The sequence below is a fragment of the Leptonychotes weddellii genome, chromosome 13 (assembly GCF_054177405.1).
Source record: "Leptonychotes weddellii isolate Sample4059 chromosome 13, ASM5417740v2, whole genome shotgun sequence".
In the NCBI taxonomy this organism is placed as follows: Eukaryota; Metazoa; Chordata; class Mammalia; order Carnivora; family Phocidae; genus Leptonychotes; species Leptonychotes weddellii.
The window spans coordinates 60,097,079-60,121,056 of record NC_138381.1 but is presented as its reverse complement, the minus strand read 5'-3'; the positions used below and the strand labels follow the sequence as shown (position 1 = coordinate 60,121,056).

The window sequence follows — 23,978 nt, the reverse complement described above, 5'->3', positions numbered from 1 at the left end:
TTGTCGACTATTTCCTTTGCTGTGCAAAAGCTTTTTTACCTCAATGACGTGCCAGTAGTTCATTTTTGCCTTTATTTCCCTTGCCTTTGGAGACATGTCTAGCCAAAAGTTGCTGCAGCCATGGTCAAAGAGGTTGCTGCCTGTGTTCTCCTCAAGGATTTTGATGGATTCCTGTCTCACATTTAGGTCTTTCATCCATTTTGAGTTTATTTTTGTGTGTGGTGTTAAGGAAATGGTCCAGTTTCATTCTTCTACATGTGGCTGTCCAATTTTCCAAACACCATTTGTTGAAAGAGACTGTTTTTTTTCCATGGGGTATTTTTTCCTGCTATGTTGAAAAAGTCGATCATAGAGTTGAGGATCCATTTCCGGGTTCTCTATTCTGTTCCATTGAACTATGTGTCTGTTTTTGTGCCAGTACCATACTGTCTTGATGATTACAGCTTTGTAATAGAGCTTGAAGTCTGGAATTGTGATGCCCCCAGCTTTGGCTTTCTTTTTCAACTTTCATTTGGCTATTCAGGGTCTTTTCTGGTTCCATACAAATTTTAGGATTATTTGTTCCAGCTCTGTGAAAAATGTTGATGGTATTTTGATAGGGATTGCATTGAATGTATATATTGCTCTGGGAAGCATAGACAGTTTAACAGTATTTGTTCTTCCAACCTATGAGTATGGAACGTTTTTCCATTTCTTTGTGTCTTCCTCAATTTCTTTCATGAGTGTTCTATAGTTTTCAGTCACTCTTGCACTGTTAAGTAAAAAAAGTAACAAGTACTTTCAGGCCTTAGGGAAGCATGGTTCTCAGATTGTCCAGAATCATGGCAGAGACCATTATTGCAGTTTCTTGGGTACCACCCTCAGAAAATAACAGCTTGCATTTATTGGAGACACTTTTCATCGATGATCTCATTTACTCTTGGCAAACACACCTTTAAGGAAGGCGCCATTTTGCAGATGAGGAACTTTGCGGGGTTACTCAGCTCAGTGACAAGCTCAGTGTTCAAACCTGGTTTGTCTCACGTAGGAACCCAAACTCTTAAACCACAGCAGTGTGGCCCAAGGGGCCTGAGGAAGCTACATGTTAAGTTGTGACCATGTTTTGACCTGACTTGTCAGTTGCTATGAAACATAAATATAGCTCTCATTGTATTGACCACATTTTGGAGAATGACCCGAAAATGGTTGACATAATTTTGTTTTCTCCTGGGGCACCTGGGTGGCTCAGTCGTTAAGTGTCTGCCTTCGGCTCAGGTCATGATCCCAGGGTCCTGGGATCGAGCCCTGCATCGGGCTCCCTGCTCGGCGGGATGCCTGCTTCTCCCTCTCCCACTCCCCCTGCTTGTGTTCCCTCTCTCGCTGTGTCTCTCTCTGTCAAATAAATAAATAAAATCTTAAAAAAAAAAAAATTTTTTTTTTTGTTTTCTCCTTCTTGTTCTAAAAAGAACAGAAATTTATTTCATTAGACTTTGATAATAAAAATGGGATTTACCGCAAAGGGAGACCTGTGGACCTTTGCAGTTTCTGTATCTAGTAAAGTCTCTTTTCTCCAGGATCATTACTGATCCCTTTTATTCTGTTTTCCAAATAGATATACGTGGTATCCTTTTCTTTTGTGTTGCTTATTGTTTCAAACAGCAAGTTTTATGACATGATTTCTTCTTCTCCTTTAACTTTTTACTGTGGAAAATTTTACGTATCTACAAAATTGAAAGATGGAATAATGAACCTCCATGTACCTGTCACTCGGCTTCAACAATTACCAACTCAGACCAGTCTCACTTCTCTGCTTTTTGTTTTCATATCATTTTATCTGTAAATATTATGGAACATATCTCTAAAAATAAGGGCTGTAAGACAAAAGATTTCTGGACAGGGCAGTATATTGATTTTCCTGCGTTTTGTAAATGTCATCACTTACGTAGCCATTCTTCGCGTGTACTTGCATCCTGATTTATTTTGTAGAGCTTCACAACTTTTCCACCAGGGGGCACTTGAAGGCTGGAGGAATTTAGATCTTCAAAAGGAGGGATGAATACAGAGAGCCCATGAGCTTTTATCATAACCCAGAGTAATGTATCTCTCCCTACTCCTCTTTGAAAATCTTTCTGGTGCATCTAGATGCAAGGCAAAAGATGAGGCAGGCCTGGAAGTCCTGGCTGATCTACGTGGTTTTTCGTAGAACCAAACTTCAGATGCAGACCACCGCCCTGGAGTTTAGGCAGCAGAGTATTTTGTGGTGAGTGCACTCCTTTGCCCTACAGATCAGCAGCCATCATCTTACCTCAGCCTTGTTTTACGAAGCATTAAAAACCCACCTTAAAAACAGTGTTTCAAACATAATTGATGCTTAATAAATATTTATTGACAGCTTGTTCCACTATACAATCAGGTTTCACACAATCAGAAGTAACACTAATTGAGTACTTACTATGTTCTAAACCCTGTGTTAAGTTTGTGTGTGTTAATTTTCTTAATGTAAAGTCTCATATAATCGTCACCATAAACTAAACTAAGTACTGTTTTTGTAAAGACCAAGATACACAAAGAGTCTCAGAAAGGTTGAGTAACTTGCCCAAGCTCATATAAGTTGTATTTGGCAAAATAGGGCTCACCTACCCATCTTTCTGATGCCAAAGCCCATGCTCTTAACTGCTCTGCACAGCCTTTCGTCAGCACTGTCCACACTTTGGAGAGACATGAGTTAGATGACTTTGAAAGCCAAGCATGTGTAACAATGAGCTGCTTTATAATGGGACTGATCCCACTGTACATTATCTCTGGTGGTCCTTTGGTGTCCTGAATGGCAGCATATTAAAAGCTCAAAAGAGCTAGACCCTCTATATAGTATGGATAAGGGCAGAAGCTTTGCAGTTAGACTGACAAGCTCAAATCCATGTTACAACATGCAGTGTTGGGTCCTTTCACTTCTCCACATTTCACTTCCCTTATGTGTGAGACAGGCACACCATTAAGTGTCTTTCAGGGTTGTCATGGGAAATAAATATGGTAATCTCTAAAGTATTTAGCACAGTATCCAGAACATCAGTACACCTTAAAATTCTTTATTTTAAATAACTTCTTTAAGTTATTTTTATTTAAAATTTATTTGGCAAATTTTTAAAAGATACTTGAGAGAGAGAGAGCGCGCGTGAGCACGAGTTGGGGAGAGGGGCAGAGAGAGAGAGGAGAGGGAGGAGCAGACTCCCCGCTGAACAGGGAGCCCAATATGGGGGGGCTCGATCCCAGGATCCTGAGATCTTGACCTGAGCTGAAATCAAGAGTCAGACACTTAACCAACTGAGCCACCCCGGCATCCTGGCAAATACTTTTAAATGCTTAATAAGTATGCATTTCTATTAGAGTCTATAGAAAATATTTTTACATAATTTTATTTATTCAGTGTATATTTATTGGGAGCTTAAAATGTTCCTAGTACTACACTGGGTGCTGGGGCTGCATTCAGGGAACTTGTAATTCCCTAAATGCTTAAAAAGATAAGTAGTAATGCAAGATAGTTTGAGATATTGAAGTGAGTGATGCAGCTAAGCCTGGCCCAGATTAGGAGGACAGAAAGATTTTGCTAGGTTAGAGTAACCAGGCAAAGTGAGTGTTTCTGTGAAAAAAAGAGGTTGCAAACTCTCATTTCCTCACTACTATTTTCCTGCAGCTAATTAGAAAATAAGGAGAAAAGAAGCCAAAACTGGAAATCTAAAAGCCATGTTTTTTGCAGATTATTCTATAAAATCTCCTGTTTTTTTTTAATGTTGGCAATAATTCATAAATATATATTTTTAAACCTGTGTAATTCCAAATAGAGCATATCTATAGTTTCTAAGGCTGGAAGCTTAGGAACCATCAGTTTCCAACCCTTAATTGGCTGTTCTAGAACTATTTCTCGTTTTTTTCAGCAGTGGCTCCAACCAATGTCAATTAAGATGGCCGGCACAGTGAGGAATAGGGACTTGAGCCGAGGGTCCAAGGCCCAGCCCTCACTGCCCTTCTCTTTTCTGGGTGGCTTTTTTTTGACTGGTTCCATCTTTGATTTGTTCTTTGACAGGCTGTGGTGGAGCCAGTGGAGGGAGCAACTGGGACAGGTGCGTGTGGGCCATGCCCTGCTTGCGTCAGCTGTGAAGCACAGGGCCCTGAGCCTCCAGCTGCAGGTGGGTGCAGCCGACTGTGGTTTTGGTATCTTCTGTCCATGTCGTCAAGCCCCACACCCAGAGGGTGGGGTTGGACTCCCAAGCAGAAGGCTGGCCATCATGCTGCTGCCTCTGTCCTGGGCCCTCCTTGCAGCGAAGGGGGCTGGGCAAGGGGTGGAGGACAGAAGCAACATGAAAGGCTGGGCTCAGCAGATAGAGGCTGCTATTAGGAATATGCTGAATGTGATTACCAGTGGTTTGCATAGCGCATCTGCTAATTGTGGTGCTGGGAAGGGATTTATGAATTAGTTATAAATATGATTAAAGAAACAGCATTATATTCTTTATTTCCTTGTTACTGTTTTCCTACATCAAGTTGGAAAATAAGGAGGGCAGAAAAGAAACTAAGACTGTAAAGAAAACCTGACTTCTTTTTTTTTTTTTTTTTTTTTTTTAAAGATTTTATTTATTTATTTGAGACACAGAGAATGAGATACAGAGAGCATGAGAGGGAGGAGGGTCAGAGGGAGAAGCAGACTCCCTGCCGAGCAGGGAGCCCGATGCGGGACTCGATCCAGGGACTCCAGGATCATGACCTGAGCCGAAGGCAGTCGCTTAACCAACTGAGCCACCCAGGCGCCCCGAAAACCTGACTTCTATATATAATTTTGCTTATATTAGGGGAAGCCACTGGCTTTTGGTCCGTAATAAAGGCCTAACATCTGTACCAAGACGATGCTGTGGTGAAGCTTTTCTTATGACCCTTGATATACTTTGAGTTTCTGTCACTTTTTGGGTCCGCTTGGTATTCTGGGTTTGCCAAGTCAGTTATAGAGAATATAACAGGGAAGAGGAAAAAAAGAAGTGACTGCTACTATACATAAGAGTAAATCGCTTTTTTTTTTTTTAAAGATTTTATTTATTTATTTGAGAGAGAGAATGAGAGAGAGAGCACACAAGAGGGGGGAGGGTCAGAGGGAGAAGCAGACTCCCCGCTGAGCAGGGAGCCCGATGCGGGACTCGATCCCGGGACTCCAGGATCATGTCTTTTTGCTTTGCTTATGGTGCCTTTTTTTTTTTTATGCAGATGTTATTAATTTCAACCTAGCCTAATTTATTCTTGTATCTTACAGTTTGGTCTTTAATACATCTTGGGTTTAATTTTACAAATTGTGTGAAAAAGGTCTCAGTTTGTCATCTTCCATATGGATAATTAATGGCTGTAGCACTATTTGCTGATTCATCCATCCTTTATCTTTTTTTATACTGATTATCAATCTACCTTCATTATAGAGCAGGGTCTCATTTTTTCACGGGTCTGTTCTGGACTCTCCGTTCCATTGGTCTGTATTTCTGTCTCTGAGCCAATACCACACTGTTTTAATTGTGATTTAATGAAGCAGGTAAGAACAAGCAGATTCTTCCATCAGACTGCGCAGGTTTTTGCTTCCATTGCTATTAGCTTTGTACCTTTGAATGAGTTACCTACCCTCCCTACACCTTAGATTTCATATCTGTAAGTAGATAATAATAGTACCTTCCTCATAGGGTTGTTGAGGATTAAGTAATATGCTTAGAGCAATATTAATGTAATATGTAATGTAATATGCTTAGAGCAATGCCTGGAATATGGAAAGCTCAGTAAATGCTAGCTGTTTATTACTATTCCTACTTTTATGATCTATCTCTTAAGTCTTTTGTTTTATTTAAGCCATCTCCACACCCTACATGGGGCTCAGACTCACAACCCCAAGATCAAGAGTCCCATCCATGCTCCTCTGACTGAGCCAGCCAGGCTCCCTTATCTCTTAAGTCTTTATATATGGAAAAGGATGATCTTTTTTATTCCTGTTCTTTTAAAAATCATCTTGGCTATTCTTCTTTACTCTTTCTTACTAATTTTAGGATCAACTTTCAAGTTCCACATCAAAGCATACTAGGATTTTTATTATAATGCACTGACTTTTTACATTAGATTGAGGAAAATTGTCATGGTTATGATAATGTGAGTCATCCCATCCATGAACTTGATATATCTTGTGATACGTTGATGAGCATGAGAGAGAGAGAGTAGGAAGGATTAGGTCCTGAGGTAACAAGGAGGACACCCCAGGGCCTTGCAGGCTGCACCCATAAAGGCTTTACGTTCTTATTCCAGTGGGGGTGAGAAGCTGCTGGCTTTGAGTGAGGGTGATATGATCACACCTACTTCTTAATGGGATCCCTCTGGTTCATTATGTGCTGCCTTTGGGGAGGAAAGGGTGTGTGTGTATGTGTGTGTGTGCGTCTTATATTTTCAAGAAAAAGTAATGGAAAAAATAAATCCAAAACTAACAAAAAGTGGTTACCCATACTGGGATAGAGGCAACAGTGTGGGAACAAAATACTTTAGTGAATTTACTCTGTTATACAATTTAAACTTTGGAACCATAGAAATATTTTATATAATTAAAAAAAACCACAGTAAATCAAAAAGGAAGAAAGTGATCCCCAGAATTTTAAGACACACTGAAACAAACTTAAGTTTGTAGCCATGACTACACAGAGAAAATAATTACTTCAAGTAACTTTAAAATACAATATTTGACTGTTCATCCCTAGTGGAATGCATTCTAAGGACACAAAGAACTGCTAGGAAATCAGAAACCTGCATTCATTAGCTTTATTATGAGTGGCAGGGTTAGAATTGTCATGTTGAAACTATTATAGCTACATTGTGAGATAAAGCAAGTAACCATGGCAGTGTCATTAGGAATCATGATTTTCAGTGTCAAGGAAAAGATTACAAATATAAAAGAAATGAGATAAAAGCCCTATAATCCGAGATTGGAACTGTAAATATCAGTAGAGACTTAGGACATTTTTTAACCTTAAATGTATTTCTCATTTCGTTTATGGAAAAGTTAGAAGCAATGAGCAGCAGAATATATGGCATTTAGTATTCCCAGTGCCCAAGTTGTGGGCTCTGTTCTTTCCCGGCTAAAAGGAACAGAGGCTTTTTGGAGAAATGGCTGATTCCTGGTCTACAGCAGGATATGCACATCAGGCACATCATAGGCCTAGGATATAGTGTGCTGGAAAGTGAGGACATTAACAAAGGTTAATGGGCTTGTGTCAGAAGGACTCAGGAGCCAAAGGACTTTCATAGACTAACAATAGAACAATTGGGACATCCAGAAGAGTAATGACTGCAGTGAATTGAAAACACATCAAATATATAAAAATTCATGCGTGTATAATGAGGGGAGGGGAAGGAACTCACTGGTCACATATTTGGGTTGTTAGAGCATTAACTCAGTTTAAAAATTAGTGAAGGCAAAAATCAAGCATTTTTCCTGCCTTGCCTATATAAACTATATCTTTGCAAAACCCGAGGGTTAATGAGAGTAGGCTTCTTTATAGAATTCTAGTTAGTAGCTACAGAAGGATTACTAGAATGAGAAAATTGCTGGTTTGCCACCTCTAATGAGAAAATGGATCTAAGCAGCAACCACAGAGTGGGAAGACAGTGGGGAAATAAAATGGAGGGATCAGGCTGCCATCATCTGAAGCCATGGACAGCCTTGACATTGTTAAAATGGTGGCAGCCAGCTGTGATGTGCCTCATGATGTGAGGTAATGGGAGGTCCCCAGCACCACTTGAGAAGTGTTCTTGCCTAAAAATTTGAACATGATTCCAGCCAAGCCTAACATGAATCTGTCTATCAGTTCCCAGGAAATACAGGGATCAGGGGAACAAGTCAAAGACACCTTGAGGAGACAGCCGGACCTAAAGTGTGGGACATTTTATAGGATAAATGACCTAGTTTCTCAAAGAAATTGGTGGCATGAAAGAGGAAAAAAGGCAGGAAGGAAAAATGTCCTATAAAAAGGATGGAATTGTGACATAACCAAAACAACCAAAAAGGATCGCTCTGGCTTTGTAGCAAACCACGTGAGAGTTCATCCATACGGTGTGCAGCAAGCCAATAAAAACTAACACAGGCTTTTGCAGTGAAGAAAGATAGACTATTTGCTGTTGTGGCGCCTCCCAGGAGAACAGGGCTGATGCTCAAAAGTCCCAGACTCCCTTTTGGCTTACAAGCGGGTGGTTTTAAAGGGTGAAATTCAGGGGAAGGGTCTCAGGGTCTTGTATCATGCTGATTGATGAGGGTTAGGTCAGCTATAACATTTCCCTTCTTGATCATCTTCTCCCTTCTGGCATCTCCCTGTCTGGTTTCAGGATGATTGTAGTGAGGTGGTCGTTCTGCTTCAGGGACCCGGTCGTTCCACTTTAGGGGCCTAGAACTGTAAAACATTCTTAGCAGATGGTGTTAGCAGTGTCTTCTCTAGAGTACAAAGGCAAAAGTTCTACATCCCGTGATTATCACTAAGCTGCAAGTTGTTATTATTTTTTTCATGCCAACACAGCACATTGTGTTTACAGTTATCTCAGGCAGAACAGCATCCCACAGACTTTTCGAAAGGCAAGTTTGTGTTATCCCGGAGGCATTTTTACAGGTTTTTTAAACGGTAAGTAAGGGCTACGTGACTCTGGTCAGAGGCAGTTAGGAGCCATAGGTCTAAATTGTTGCGGGGGGGGGGGGCCTTGATTTCAGCTGTTGTGTTAGGAATAGACCATAGAAGATCAAGGATGAAAGCAGGGATAACAGGCAAGAAGCTATTACAGAATTCCAGGTGAGGGGCGCCTGGGTGGCTCAGTTGGTTAAGCGACTGCCTTCGGCTCAGGTCATGATCCCAGGGTCCTGGGATCGAGCCCCGCATCTGGCTCCTTGCTCCGTGGGGAGCCTGCTTCTCCCGCTCCCACTCCCCCTGCTTGTGTTACCTCTCTCGCTGTCTCTCTCTCTCTGTCAATTAAATAAATAAAATAAAAAAACAAAACAAAACAAAAAAACCACAAAATCCCAGGTGAGATTCTAGACAAGGATGATAGCAAGATGGCGTTGGATTCTGGGTATACATGGAAGGTAGTGCTGACAGGACTTGCTAATAGATAGTTAAGACCTGAAGTTTCAGGGAAAGAATCCAAGGTGACTCCAGATTTCTGGCCTGAGTAACTGGAACAGTGGAATGGCCATTTAGTAAAATGGGGAAGATAGAGGGAGAAGCAGGTTTGTCTGGAAGGATTAGCTCCTTTTTGAGTGCCACATCTTCAGCCTGAAAGGCCTTTTGAATATCCCCCAAGGAACTGTGAAGGAAGCAGTTGGATATTTGGGGAATATGGAGGATGGGTCGAGACCTGAGATGTAAATTTGGGAGTCCTTGGCTTGCAGTTGGTACTTAAAGTCATGAGGCTGCGTGAAAGCACAAAGGGAGTAAGTATAGCTAGCAGAGGGGTCCTGGGACCCAGCCTGGGAGGAATAAAGGCGAGACTGTCGGTAGCCCAGAGAATCCACAGGCTTGATTGGCTGCATCAGATGCTTCCGGCAGGTCAGGGAGGGTGAGGATTGGGATTTGACTTTTGGATTGAGCAATGTGGAGATCATTGATGCACTTGGAAAGAGCAGTTCCCTTAGGCCTGATGGGGAGAGGGTTCATGAGAGCCTGCCCGGGGAAGAGAAATTAGAAAATAGACTGCTCTTTTGAGGAGTTTGGAAAGGAAAGGAAAGAACTCAAGTGTTAGCTGGATGGCAAAGTGATCTAGTGGTGGCTTGCTCAAGAATCTGATTTATTCCTTTCACAAAGTATTTCTGTGACCGTAATCTTTTCCCCCCAACTTTTTATTTTTGACAAATACTAAATGACAGAAAAGGTAGATATTGTATTTACTGGTTTAACCCATTGCTAACATCTTGCCACATTTGCTTTCTTTAAGTATATCAATGTATTTCTTACATTTTCTGAGTGGCTTTAAAGTTGCCAACATAAATGTTTACCCTAAATACTTCAGCTTATATCTCCTAAAAATAAGGATGTTCTCCTACATAATCACAATATCATCTTATCCAAGACATTCAATATTGATATGATAATATCTACAATATGGTTCATATTCAAACCATAGATTATTGCTATTTTAGAGGCAGGTCCAGGATCCAGTCAGAGGTTGTATCCCTGAAGGAATTTGCTTTTGAGGATGGGAGAAATAGTAACACATTCATATGCTGCTTTAGAAAACCTAGTAGAGGGTGAAAACCGATGATGCAGAAGGGGGAAGTTGCCAGTGATAAACTTGAGAAGGTGAGAGACCATGGGATGTAGTCATACTGGGGGTGACTTTTGATTGAAGGGAGCGTGGACACTTTATTCAGAGGAGGCAGAGAAAAGTCAGAGCCTGTGGGCAGGTGGGTGGGTGGATGTGGAAGGAGCTTGAGAAAATGCTCTTTTGATTGCTTTTATTTTCTTGGTGAAATGGAAGAATGGTATTCAGCTGAGAGGAAGGAGAGGAGAAAGAGGTATTATAGGTTTAAGGAAAGAAGGTATGAATTTGTCATCTGAGATATGCAAACTAGGGATGCATATCACCAAGCAAACATGAAGACTTAGCTGAGGGTACACATTTATCGTCTTGAGGGAATCCTTCCGTAGACCCTTAGCTTCTGTAGCTAACTCTTCCCAGAAACTAATGTGCCTGAGACCATAGGCTTCCTCCCACTTGGAAGAAAAAGGCAGACCCTCACTTGTCCCAGATCTGATTTAAGTATATCACCCCTTGGATTGTCCTTGCTTCTTGTCTACTCGTTGATTTTATTATTCCTCTTTTCCCTTGTTGTTCTTAACCCAGGAAAAAAGTTACTTTCTGGAAGTAGAATGCCCTTCTTAAAGAGCCCTTCACTGCAAATTTCCATAGATCATGATCCTCCTTGGGGATTGCCACGTCCTTGTTTCTAGTTTTAGCTTTTCCAGTGTGTCTGTTTCTCTTTTCCCTCAGGTGTACCTCACCTCTGTTTTCCCGCCTCTCCTCTGGTTTTCAGGCCTGGTCACGGTGGTGGGAACAACTCCTACATGTCCAGAGGGAGAGATGGAAGATGATCTCCGCAGTGAAACACCATGAGCACTGGCAAAAGTGGAAATCCCTGAAGGCCTGGCTCAAATACCTGAGGGTCCGCAGAGTGAAGAGACAATGGAACGGTGAGCTCCCGGGCTCTGGAGACAGAGGGGCACATCACAATTTCCACTCTTCTGCCAGTGGTGCTAATTTATTAAGGAGAGAGAGAACCATATTCCCCAAATTTTGGAAAAAAAGAGATTGAGGAGAAACATAAATCATCCTCAATTCACATTTATTTCCTTCTGGCCTTTTCTTCCACACTTTTTTTTTTAAGAGTTTATTTGTTTGTTTGTTTGTTTGTTTATTTGTTGGAGAGAGAGAGCATGTGTGAGCAGGAGCCAGGGGAGAGGCAGAAGGAGAGGGAGAAGCAGACTCCCCTCTGAGCAGACTCCCCTCTGAGACTTCCCAATGCGGGGCTCAATCCCAGGACCCTGAGATCATGACCTGAGGCGAAGGCAGACGCTTAACCAACTGAGCCACCCAGGCGCCCCCCCTTTTTTTAAGATTTTATTTATTACATATATTTTTAATAGGGTTTAATTATCCTATAAATACTATGATTATTATGATTAATATGATACGTACAACTTGGTATCTTCCTTTTTTTCCCCACAACTAACAATGTTTTCCTATATCTTTAGTCTTCATAAATGTTATTTTTTTTAATGATTGTCTGCATTTTGTAGGATGGTCTACCTTAATATACTATCTAGCCATTCTTCTATCGATAGATAATTTGGATTGTTTCTGCTTCTCCCCAGTGATGCAATCCATGTGATTTATGATGTTGATTTTTTTTTTTAAGATTTTATTTATTTATTTGTCAGAGCACAAGCAGAGGGAGAGGCAGTCTCCCTGCTGAGCAAGGAGTCCGATGTGGGACTCGATCCCAGACCCGGGCAATCCCAGATCTTGGATCATGACCTGAGCCGAAGGCAGACATTTAACCAACTGAGCCACCCAGGAGTCCCTGATTTTTTTTTTTTTTTAACTTTAAACAAAGTTTTATTACACAGAGGTTGTCACATAATTGGATATTTCTCTACTTTGTACACAGTTATTCTTACTCTCCACAGAAAGGCTGCTTCTTAACTTTTTATCTGGTGATGGCAAACACTAAAATCCTGATTTTAACAGAATAGTAATAAAAAATGCCTCAGTGATTTAAGTTGAAAGCAGTACATTGGTACATGGCTCTTGCGCTCAGTTATCAGGAATGTACAAATGTCTTTTTATTCAAAAATACAAAATAAATTATCTGTAGGCATGGACAATGACAGCAGTAAACCATTATATTTTTTAACACTATTCTTATGGTTTAGTTTCCCAGTTAGCGTTCACAAGTAATAATACGTAGGTCACGATCCTTGGTACCTTTTGTATTTTGGTTTCTTGAGCCCACACATAAGTGAGTCAAGCAGTGTGCTAGACGCTGGCTGGCTTTCACCTCAGGCTCCCTGCAGAAACCTCCTGGGTTGCCAGGCCAGCGCTGTCTCTTGGGAGAGTTTGAGTTTGAGTTTGTGTCTGTCTGAGGATAACGGCGGAGACCCACTGTCTGGTTGCCCAAGCCTGGAGCCAAAGACATTAAGCTCTTTAGCATGATAAGCTGCAGACTAATGTGCCTCTCATTTCAGCATTTGAAGTCTAGGACCAATTCCCTCCTACTTCCTGGACTTAAGTTAGTTCATCAGGCCATTGGCTAGTTAGTGTTAAAAGAAGGGGACCTGGCAGCCAGGGTGAGCCTGGCTTAAAGCTCAGAAACACTTTTGCCAGCATGGTGACCACGTTGTGTCATTGACTCAGTCCCTCAAGTCCTACCGAGAGACATCAGCATTAAGAGGCAAAATAAGAGTCTTCTTTGAAAACAGCAGCTGCCATTCCTGCTCCTCAGGAGTTAACTAGAAGCTTCAACTTTTTGATATAACTGATTTTATAGCATCCTTCTCCCTAAAATCACAGACCTATTCTCTTTCCTTGGAGAGAAGAGGTGTAGGAAGGTCTTTCAAATAACCCTCCCATGCCTAAAAAAACTTTTATTTTAAGATACTTTGTAAGAACAGCCTCAAATCCCTGGCGAGTGTCAGTAGTAGGGTGCAGCTTATCTTAAAGATGCTTCCAGCTCATCTCTCAGCCTTGCAGGGGGCAGCACGTAGTGATTTTCTTTGTTGCAGAGATGGCTGAGCGGTTCCACCGGGTCACTATGCTCCAGACACACTTCTGTGATTGGCAGTGGGCCTGGGAGCGGAAGGAGAGCTTGTACGCCCAGCACGCCCAGGTGGAGGGGCTGGCCCGGAGGATGGCTCTGCGGCGGGCCTTCACTCACTGGAAACACTGTATCCTTTTCAGCCACCCAGCCTTGTCCACCACCACAGCCGGCCCGCGCAACAGCCTCTAAGACAAAGGGCCGGGGATATGCGGGAAACGATTACTGAACAATATGAGGTAGTCCTGATATCTGTTGATTTCTTTTTAAAAATTTTCTGTTTAACTGGAAGTGTGCTTACACAGCAGTATGTGTAACATACATTTACAGTTTAATGAATAGTAATAAAATGAACACCTTTGTACCCACCACCCAACTTAAAAATTAGAACACTGCTAATACTCTGTCTCATCCATGATTGCATTCCCTTTCCTCCCCTTCAGAGGTAATCCCACTATCCTGAATTTTATGTTGTCAGTTCATTGCTTTTCTCTACCCACTAGGTGGTGGAAATAGGTGTGGTGGTCTTTTTCTTGGCAGCCCTAACATTATGATCCTAGCTTCCATTGTCTTTTACCATGTGCAGACATTAAGCATTACCTCTTTAATCTTCATAGCAACCCCATGGAGTAGATGTTACTATCCCTGTTTTACAGGTGAGGAAACAGAGATTCAGGGGGGGCTGAATGATTGTCAAAATCACAGCATGTCGTTGGCCGAGCTGGGAGTTTGAAACCGAGGCCTTTGGCTCCGGTGCACGTGTTCTCGATCACTGCCCCTGCTGCAGTACCTGCCCAGCTGTGCAGATTCGAACTGGAGATGGCCATCCGCAGGTCATTTGTTCATCAGACTCTACGCTTTGTTTTAAGCTCCTGCCTAAGTTCTGGAATATGGGGAAACTCAAAGACGAACAGTAGTTCGTTGTCTAGTGGGGTAAAGGGACATGAAAATGGGGCTGCGCAGTGTGGTGTGGTAAGTGCTGTCAGAAGGGCGTGTGTCACATCCTGCGAGTGCTACTGTGCAGATTCGAGTTGACTTTGTCCTAGAGGATGACAAGGTCACCTAGCAGAGAAGCCGGGAAGGGTGTTTCAGGTGGAAGGAATGGCATTTACACAGGCAGAGGTGAGGAAAAGACCCATGGATGGTGACAGGGGTCTGTCGTGAGTTGAGGGGGCGTAGATGGCAGTAGGGCAGCGTGGGGAGAGGCAGGCTGGGGCCAGCGTGTAGGGCCCTGCGTGCAATGTTCGGGAGCTTGGGCTTTCTCCTGATGGCACTGGGGATCCTCTGGAGGTGTGTAAGAAGAGAAGCGATGCAGCAGGTTTGTACTTGAGGGGACAGATTTGGATTACAGGGGCAAAGCTGGCTCGGGGGGAGCAGATATGCAAGACTCTTGCCAGTCTGTGTGAGGGCCAAGTCGGATGCCCTGCGGGGACAGAAGAGCAGGAGAGATTTCAGAGGAGAGCAGATGGACTTGGCAGCCCAGTAGATGGAGGGAGTGGGAGGAGAAGGTTTGAAAATAACTCCAAGGTTTTTAGCTGAAACATCTGACTGGGTTGTGGTGCCAAAACAGAGGAGGCAGGAAGACAGGAATGCTTTAGATGGGGTGATTTGGAAATGTTTACTGTAATCTGTGGCAATTTATCTCAGCTATTTTGCCTGTCATCAAATGGGCATCAGAGGGGAGAAGGACAAGGCCAAACTGTTTGATAAGCTACTCATACAGTTTCCCTTTGCGTCCTCTTCCCTGGGTCATCAGGAGGAGATGGAGGTGGACGTCAGCCCACCTGGCACGCCTGGTATCCCCCACAGCCAAGACCCTTCCAGTGGGTCCCTGGGACCGCAGTGTCTGAGGGTGGGGACAGTTTTGAGATGAGAGGCCTTAACTCCCTGCAGATGTGCTGCTGTATGCCGAAGAAGCGGCCCAGTGGAAGGTGGCGGAAGAACACAGGAGGCGCAGCTTGCTGGTAGGAGCATGGAAGCCTCTTGAGGCTCTTTTTTTTTTTTTTTTTCTTTGCAGGAACCACCAAAGTTTTAGTGTTTAATATTTAACAGCACAACTGGCTGAAGTCCAAGATGTGAAGTTACCATGTTCGAGAACCTGGAGGGAAAAATCACTCTATAAGCTATACAGTATGTGGTAAGGAGAACACACACCTTATAACAGAAAGCCTATCTACACAGGGTAGGTGCTTCAAAAATACTTAGCAGCCTTGCTCAGGCATCCACGTTTAGAGGACCCAGGCGCACAGCAAGCTGTTCAGGTGTATCTGGTTATGGGATTAGCTTCACTCATGGAGCTTTGTTCCATTGCAAGTGTCCCTGTTTTCATTTTGGATCAGAAAGGATAATGGTGTGGGATCAGAGGGGTCTGGAGCTATAAGGGAATCTTGGAAGTCATCTAGTCCTTTTTTTTTTTTTTTTTAAAAACATGGCAGGCCTCCTTTTTATTTTTTTGAAGATTTTATTCTTAATTGATCTCTACACCCAACATGGGCCTCGAACTCCTAACTCCCAGATCAAGAGTCACGTGCTCTACTGACTGAGCCAGCCAGGCGCCCCTTCATTTTATTTTTATTTTTTTTAAGTAACCTCTACCCCCAATGTGGAGCTTGAACTCATGACCCCAAAGGCGGACTCCCTTTTTAATGTTGGGAGCCTAATCTGTAAAATCGATCAAAGTAGAGATGCTATGGATGAAGCAAGGTCTGGGAGCAGTCCCTGTTCTACCACTGCTTTCCTGCACCCTCACCACTTGAGGAGGTCTTCCAACACTTTCAGGTGCCTCTGCGATTCCACAGAGCACAATATGAAAACCCCTGATCACTTCACTTCTGTCTCAGAAAACTGGAACCCAGGGCTTTGCTTAGGTCACGTGTCAGGCGGTGTTGATGGAGCTGGAGCCAGTCCCACGTCTTGCCACTACCCCAACCCCCCTACTCACCAAGGCTTCCTTCTCTTCCTTCTCTTCTGCTCTTGCAGAACTGCATTTGGAATTGTTTAAGTGTGCATGTTGGACCACCCCACCCCCAACATGGCTTTAAAAAGAAAAACTACCATAAGCTAAACGTCTCTTTTTCTGAGAGGCAAAGTTGATGTTTTTAACCTTTGTCCGTCGTGTTCCCATCTTGGCCACGGGGATCTGTCCTGGTCGGAGGCGACGGTGTGTTTGCTCCTGGGCAGTATCAGTGGATGGATGGCGGGGAACAGTTCGACAGCTACCTATGAAGGGCCTACTGTGCGGGCTGGCTTGTAGCGGACTCCAGCTGAATCTCGAAGCAGAGAAATGCTCTGGGACCCCGGAGCAGCTGTGAACATACGTGCCTGGGGCCTCTCGCTCCTGGACTCGGGCGCTGCTCTTACTTGTACAGACGCTGCTGATTTGTAACTGGTTGTGTCCTTCCTTCTATTCACAGCACTTCTGTTTTCGAGCCCTAAAAGACAATGTGACCCATGCCCATCTCCAGCAAATAAGAAGGAATCTCGCTCACCAGCAGTATGACATCATGGTGAGGGTCATCTGTATAGAGGGACCTCTGACGTCCACTGTCTTTTCTTTTAACCTTTGTGCTTCGAGATTTGTCCAGACCTTTTAGACTCCAAAATCTTAGTGTCCATTTTCTCTAGGTAGCCCTACCAGCTGAGGGAGTAACCCTTGGTTTTCCCTAGTTTAATCCCGTTTTTTTTCTGTTTGCTAAGAAACTTGATAGTTGACTCAGAGGTCAGGGACTGTGGATTCCAACCCTGACCTAGGGAGTACACTCTGAGTCTTGCATTCCAGGCGGCTTTGGTTGTATTTGCACTGTAAGTCTGTTGTCTTCAGTGGTTGGTTTACCTGAGGGGCAACAAAGGTTCTATCTCTACTTATAGATCATGTTTCTGGGTGTAGGAGGATGGGGTTTTTTTTTGTTTTGTTTTTCATTATGAAAATGTTCAAACGTACATAAAAATATAAAGAATAGTAGAATAAACACCTGTATACTTACCATTTAAATTCAAATACTAGCCAATTGTTAATATTTACTTCCATTTTTTTTTTTTTGCGGAGTCATTTCAAAGTAAATAACAGACATCGTGACACATTACACCTAAACATTTCAGCTTGCGTTGCCCAAAAATAACATTTTCCTTCATAACCACAGTATTGTTACCATGCCTAACAAAACAAACAGTGATTCCCTAATTTTATCCAATACCCAGGCCATATCCACATTTTCACAGTTACCCCCAAAATGTCCCTTTTCAAACCAGGATTCGACTAAGGGCTGATGACTTACTGTATTTGGTCATGTCTTGTAAGGCTCTTAATAATAGTCCTCCCCACTTTAACACGTTTATTTTTTAATTGTGGTAAAATACACATAACAAAATTTATCATCTTAACCATCGTTGAGAGGACAGTTCAGTGACTTGAAGCACATTCACATTGTGCAATCATCACCACCATCCATCTCCAGAACTTGTTTCATCTTGCAAAACTGAAACTCTGTCCCCATTAAACAATAACTTCCCATTCTTCTCTCCCCTGACCCCAGCAGCTGGCAACCACCTTTCTCCTTTCTGTCTCTATGAATCTAGGGACCTCATATTTACAGTACATGCCCTTTTGTGACTGGTTTATTTCACTTAGCATAATGTATACTTTTTTTTTTTTTCCCCCTCAATGACACTGAGTTTTGGAATAGGAAGGCTGGCTATTTGGCCTTATACAATACAATATTCCATATTCTCAATTTATCTGTTTCCATTTGATGTCATTTGATTTTTCCTTTCTTAAACGTTGCTCCTATAAATTAGAGGTTTGATCTAAGGGCTTGATTAGATTGAAGTTAAACACTTTTTTTGGCAAGACTACGTCATGAGCAGTAATAGGTGATAAGATCAGTTTTAACTTTTAAAATGGCATTGTCTTCTATGAGGCCCAGATTAGGAATAGCTTCAGCTTCTTCATTCTGATTTCCATAGACTGGAAAATTCATCTTTTTGCCTTTTATGTTAGCCTAGAACAGCTCCCTATAGCTTAGCCATAATTATTTTGTAAGCCTGTTATATGCTGGGTACTCCAAATTGAGATAAAATTCCTCCTCTGGAGGAGCTAATAGTCTCTTGGGGCAAGCGTTTGCTAATAGGTCAAGAGAGATCATTTTACCTTTTGCCTTAATAAACTTCCATTTCTTTTCTGTTTTGCTTCAGCTGCTGCACAGGTTCTGGGACCTCTGGCAGACTCGGATTGAGCAGAGAGAAGAGAGAGAGCAGCTCCCCTCACTGTGTGCTGCCTGGGACCACTGCAGGTGGGGACTTTGGCCTTCTCCTTGGGCTTTCCAGGGACTGACTCACTGTTCTCCAGGAGAGGGCACTTACCCTTCCATGCATTCCTCAGTAGATTCAGAAAGGCCCTGCTGTAAACCAGTGGTTCCCAAGTTTGCATTTTCCTTTTGGCTGATCAGGTGAGAGGCAGAATAAAGATGTTTGTACTGGTTCTTGGTCACCGTAGTTTGGAGTATGTGTCTGCTAGCTCCCTGCCTCAATCCTTCAGGCTTTAGTGACATTCACATCTTAGAATTCAAGCACTGATAGTGTTAAAAAGCAGGCTCAGGCAAGTGGGTATTTGTGACTTTGTCTTGAAGAGTGTAGGGTGTCCCTAATTTTAAATAAAAGCACCACATGTCTATGAGGAAAACCCAATGTATAGGAAGGTAGGTATAAAGTGAAAAATAAAAGTTGCCTGGATCCCTCCCTCTAGTCCCTTAGTCTTACTCTTCAGAGGTAACCACTCTTCACTTTCTTGCTGCCAGAAATGTTCAGTATACCTTCCCCCCAGCCAATAATACAATCAACTGAATTCACATAGTTAGAGGTCCCATTTTGAAGCATTTTTTTTAATGAGTCGGTGAGAATCTCAATATTTAAATATGGAGTTACCAGGGTCTATCATTATTCTAAATCCTGGTTTACAGAACTGAATGAAGTTCTCACTCTGGGTATCACAGTTGTGGAAAAAGCTTGTCACAGACCCAGGTGGTCCTCCACAAGTCCCAGAGTTTGGTCATAAAACCAGAAAGTTTATGATAGGGGATTTCATACATATTACCTAAGTTCCAGAGACACTGTGCTTGGTGGTCTAATTAGGTTTATAAGAAAATTGTCAAAATTTGGGGGCAAGCTTAGCCCCAAATCAGGGGTGACAGATTTTGTGTTAAATAATAAGTTCCTTTTTCCCTGTTTCCTAGAGTGAAACTGATAGTGTGCCTTTAACGCTGAAGATGTTAACTACACCCAGATTTTCTGGCCTTAAAAACAAACAACATTTGGGGCGCCTGGGTGGCTCAGATGGTTAAGCGTCTGCCTTCGGCTCAGGTCATGATCCCAGGATCCTGGGATCGAGTCCCGCATCGGGCTCCCTGCTCCTTGGGAGCCTGCTTCTCTCTCTCTCTCTCTCTCTGTCTCTCATGAATAAATAAATAAAATCTTAAAAAAGCAAACAACATTTTTAAAACCCCAAACTTGAATGTGCAATAGGCAGTATGTGTTATGTTATGTGTTTTATTTCAGAATAACGTTGCTACGCAAGTGTATCAAATCGTGGTTACAGTATACTCAGAAGAGGCGATACAAGCAGGTATGGAGTAGTTCATTGCAAGTAACTCCACAGGCGTACATTCTTGGACCCATTTGCTTTGGAAAGATTCTTGGAAAAGACCTTTGCTAAGAGATCTTGGTGCTGCTGTGAAAAGCTCAAAGGTATTTCCCCCCGGTCCCTCTAGTGATAGCGGAAAGTCTGCGTAAACCCCATTCCTTCATCTGCTGTGAAAACACAGGTGCTCTCTGAGAGTGATGATCTCTTACTAGCCATTCCATTCACATCATTACTCATTTACTCTTTTAGCCAACCCTCAGGAAATACTAGGAAAAGTACAGAACATAAGTGCCGTGTTCTCAGTGCTGAACAGTGTGAGACAGGTACCCACAGCAGGCGGGAGGACATGGGGATCAAGCTGGCGAATTAGTAAAGGCAGATTGAGAAAGGATTCAGTTCCATTTTTTTTTTAAGCTTTATTTATTTAAGTAATCTCTACACCTGATGTGGGGCTCCAACTCACGACTCTGAGATCAAGAGTCGCATGCTCTTCTGACTGAGCCAGCCGGGAGCCCTAGCTTCAGTTTCATTTGACTCACTGAGGGACCCCTGGGTGGCTCAGTCGGCTAAGCGTCTGCCTTCAGCTCAGGTCATGATCCCGGAGTCCAGGGATTGAGTCCTGCATTGGGCTCCCTGCTACGCGGGGAGTTTCCTTCCGCCTCTGTCTGCCACTCTGCCTGCTCATGCTCTCTCTCTGACAAATAAATAAAATCTTAAAGAAAAAAGAAAAAGACTCACTGAGCAGCCGCTGTGCCTGATAGAAAGCAGACAAAATTCCTGCTCCCACAGGCCTTGTAATTTAACGCCAGGATGGCAAGTAAGTGTGATCTTGCAGGCCAGCTGGAATGATCGCCGCAGCTGTCTGGAGTGCTGAACCAAGAAGGGTTTGGAGGCCGCGTTTAGGCTTGGGGGAGTTTGTCTTCAACGGGTACTGTCTGCATGGGCCTTGCAGGGATTAGTGTGCTGCCCAGGCCTCATTTTGGCCTTCCCTGGTGAAACGGGGTTGGGGGGCGGGACACAAAGCAAATCCTGCCCCCTCCACCCCCTCCTCCATCTGCCTCTAGAGTCTCACACGGGAATCTAAAGAATTTGGCTGTTTTCTCCTAGTGTTGGGAGAGAATCTGAATTTTCTAGCAAGGTGTACAAACTTCTGTGGGAGCCGGTCTCTGGTTACTTCTCCACCCTTTCCTGTCACCAACCTCTTTGTTCCTTCCCAGCTGTGCTCTGGGCAGTTAAGCTGCCGGTCCTTCCCTGAATGTGCTTCTCACTATACGTGCAGTTCTCTGTCCCTCCAACCCTTTCAGCTCCGGTGTCACCTCCTCCCCCAACCCCCTGTGACTTTGTCAGCGTATTTTGCGCCTGGGTGTTTCCCGGCCCCTCTCCCTGCCAGACTGTGAGCTCCTTGAGGGCAGACCCTGTCTCTTTCTTCTCCTTAGCACAATGTGGACAAAGGGTAGCTGCCAACTAATATTTAGATGAATGAATGAACAAACGAGTGAGCAGACAGACGAATTGCCTTGGGTTGCTACAGAGTTTTTCCTAAGGATCATCTCAGTTCTTGGCGCCAGCCTAGTGCATGGCTTGCCTTCCACACCTAGAAAATGCTTAGAATTGCTGCATCCTTTGACATTCCTTTGGATGATGTGGCTGTTTCTGAAAGGACATTGCCACTTGGTTTCTTAAGCCCATTTAATGTAAGCTTAACAGAAGGTAGAGACCTTTTAGAAAAAGAAACTGAGTGCCAGGGTCGAAAGGTTGTATGTATTCAAGGTGGAAAAGAAGCAGAGAGTCCCTTATATTCCCCCTGGAAAAAGAGCCCCTTGACACTGGGGCCCAGCAGTGGTGGAAGGTCAAGGGTCAGTGTTCTTATCTCTCCACACTGCTCTTGCATTTTCTGCATAATATAGAAGGGCTGAAAAATAGTAAGAGCCCTGCTTAGTTGCTGTTGCTTTTTTTCAAATCTTTGGCTAACAATCTGAATGTCATCTAAGGAGATGACATCAGAGAACATCAAGCTCTTTAAAGAGAACATCAGTTCTTTCTATTTCAGGAAAAGATAAAAATATTATTTATTGTGGGTTTCTTTCTTTTTAAAAAGTAATACAGAAAGAGGGGCGCCTGGGTGGCTCAGTTGGCTAAGCGGCTGCCTTTGGCTCAGGTCATGATCCTGGTGTCCTGGGATCGAGCCCCACGTCCGGCTCCCTGCTGAGCGAAGAGCCTGCTTCTCCCTCTCCCTCTGCCTACCACTCTGCCTACTTGTGCTCTATCTCTATCTGTTGAATAAATAAATAAAATCTTTAAAAAAAAAAAAAAAGTAATACAGAAAGAATGGCAAAATGTTAGCCAAATATTGAAGCTGGATAGTAAGTTATGGAGATTCGTTATACTGTTGCTTCTACTTTTATTTACATTTGAAAATGTAAATGCCCAAAAGCAATATATAGACATTGTAATTTGAGAAGTGTAGGAAGAGATAAAAGAAAAAAAACTAAAACACCCGTAATCTTAAAATAACATTTGTTAAGTAAATTTGGTATCTTTTCTCCTCCATGTGTGTGGGAGTATGTATACCATATATTCACACACACACATATGCTTACTGTTCAGTTATCTGTTGCTATGTGAAAAATCACCCCAAACTCAGTGGCTTAAAACAATAACCGTGTTTGGGGCACCTGGGTGGCTCAGATGGTTAAACGTCTGCCTTCGGCTTAGGTCATGATCCCAGGGTCCTGGGATCGAGCCCCGCATCGGGCTCCCTGCTCTGCAGGAAGCCTGCTTCTCCCTCCTCCACTCCCCCTGCTTGTGTTCCCTCTCTTGCTGTGTCTCTCTCTGTCATATAAATAAAACAAACAAACAAACAAACAAAAACTACAAAACAATAACCGTGTTATTATACCTATGGGTTCTGTAGGTCAGAAATTGAAACAAGACATAGTAAAGATGGCTGATCTCTGCTCCATGATTACTAGGGCCTCAGCTGGGAAGATTCCAATGGCAGGGAATCCTCTAGGAAGTTTCTTCACTCACATGGCTGGTTCCTGGACTGGAATAACTCGAAGGCTGGGCGCATCTGGGACAGTTAACCAGAGAACCTACATTGGGCCTCTCCAAGAGGCTTGGATTGCGTCACAGCATGGTGGCCTGAGGGTAGTCAGACTTCCTGTGTTGCTGCTCACTCCAAAAGTGCCCCAGTGAACAACACACAAGCTGTATGGCCCTTTGTGACCCAGCCTCAGAAGTCACATGGCCATTTCACCATTCTCTATTGGTCAAAGCAGTCACCGTCCTGCCCAGATTCAATGGGGGTGGGGGGGACTTCTCAGTGAAGGAGGAAATCCAAAGAATTTGAGGTCCTGTTTTAAAAAGTGCCGCAAGTACATATATGCTTCTGTCCACCCAGAGTTTTGGATCATGGAAGCATATATATATATTTTTTTGTCAGTTGTCTTCCTGCTGATAAACAGTAAAATAGTAGTAGCCTTTCATAATTACATAATAATTTAAAGAATCTGTATTACAAATAAACATCATAAATAAAATCAAAAGATATATTACAGGGTGGGAACAATGTTGATAATACACGTGACAAAGGACTGATAAATTTCTTTTTTTTTTTAAAGATTTTTATTTTTTTATTTATTATTGAGAGAGAGAGAGAATGATAGAGAGAGAGCATGAGAGGGAGGAGGGTCAGAGGGAGAAGCAGGCTCCCTGCTCAGCAGGGAGCCCAATGCGGGACTCGATCCTGGGACTCCAGGATCATGACCTGAGCCGAAGGCAGTCGCTTAACCAACTGAGCCACCCAGGCGCCCCAGGACTGATAAATTTCTTAAGGTTCAAAAAGCCCATGTATATCACTGAGTTAAACACTGGCAGTCAGATAGTAAAATAGGGAGTGGGTATGAACATTTAGTACATAGGACAGAGCATTTAGATACATACATGTATATATGTGTGTGCGCACACACACACAAGTATGTGAAGAGATACTTAACCTAGAGTAAA

At 43.1% G+C, this 23,978-nt stretch overlaps 1 protein-coding gene across 15 annotated transcripts in view; it reads left to right on the top strand.

Annotated features, from left to right (window-relative positions):
- SFI1 (SFI1 centrin binding protein) overlaps positions 1 to 23,978 on the top strand; it is a 96,949-nt gene that overhangs the window by 48,614 nt on the left and 24,357 nt on the right. For 14 of the 15 annotated variants that reach the window (XM_031028356.2, XM_081801768.1, XM_081801775.1 and 11 more), the window contains 8 exons: positions 2,122 to 2,239; positions 4,061 to 4,163; positions 11,057 to 11,213; positions 13,305 to 13,466; positions 15,230 to 15,300; positions 16,750 to 16,842; positions 18,527 to 18,624; positions 19,886 to 19,952. In XM_031028356.2, the coding sequence (XP_030884216.2) occupies positions 2,122 to 2,239; positions 4,061 to 4,163; positions 11,057 to 11,213; positions 13,305 to 13,466; positions 15,230 to 15,300; positions 16,750 to 16,842; positions 18,527 to 18,624; positions 19,886 to 19,952 (869 nt within the window). Of the gene's footprint in view, positions 1 to 2,121; positions 2,240 to 4,060; positions 4,164 to 11,056; positions 11,214 to 13,304; positions 13,467 to 15,229; positions 15,301 to 16,749; positions 16,843 to 18,526; positions 18,625 to 19,885; positions 19,953 to 23,978 lie in introns of those variants that run through there. The other variant, XM_081801779.1, reaches the window with a different exon arrangement.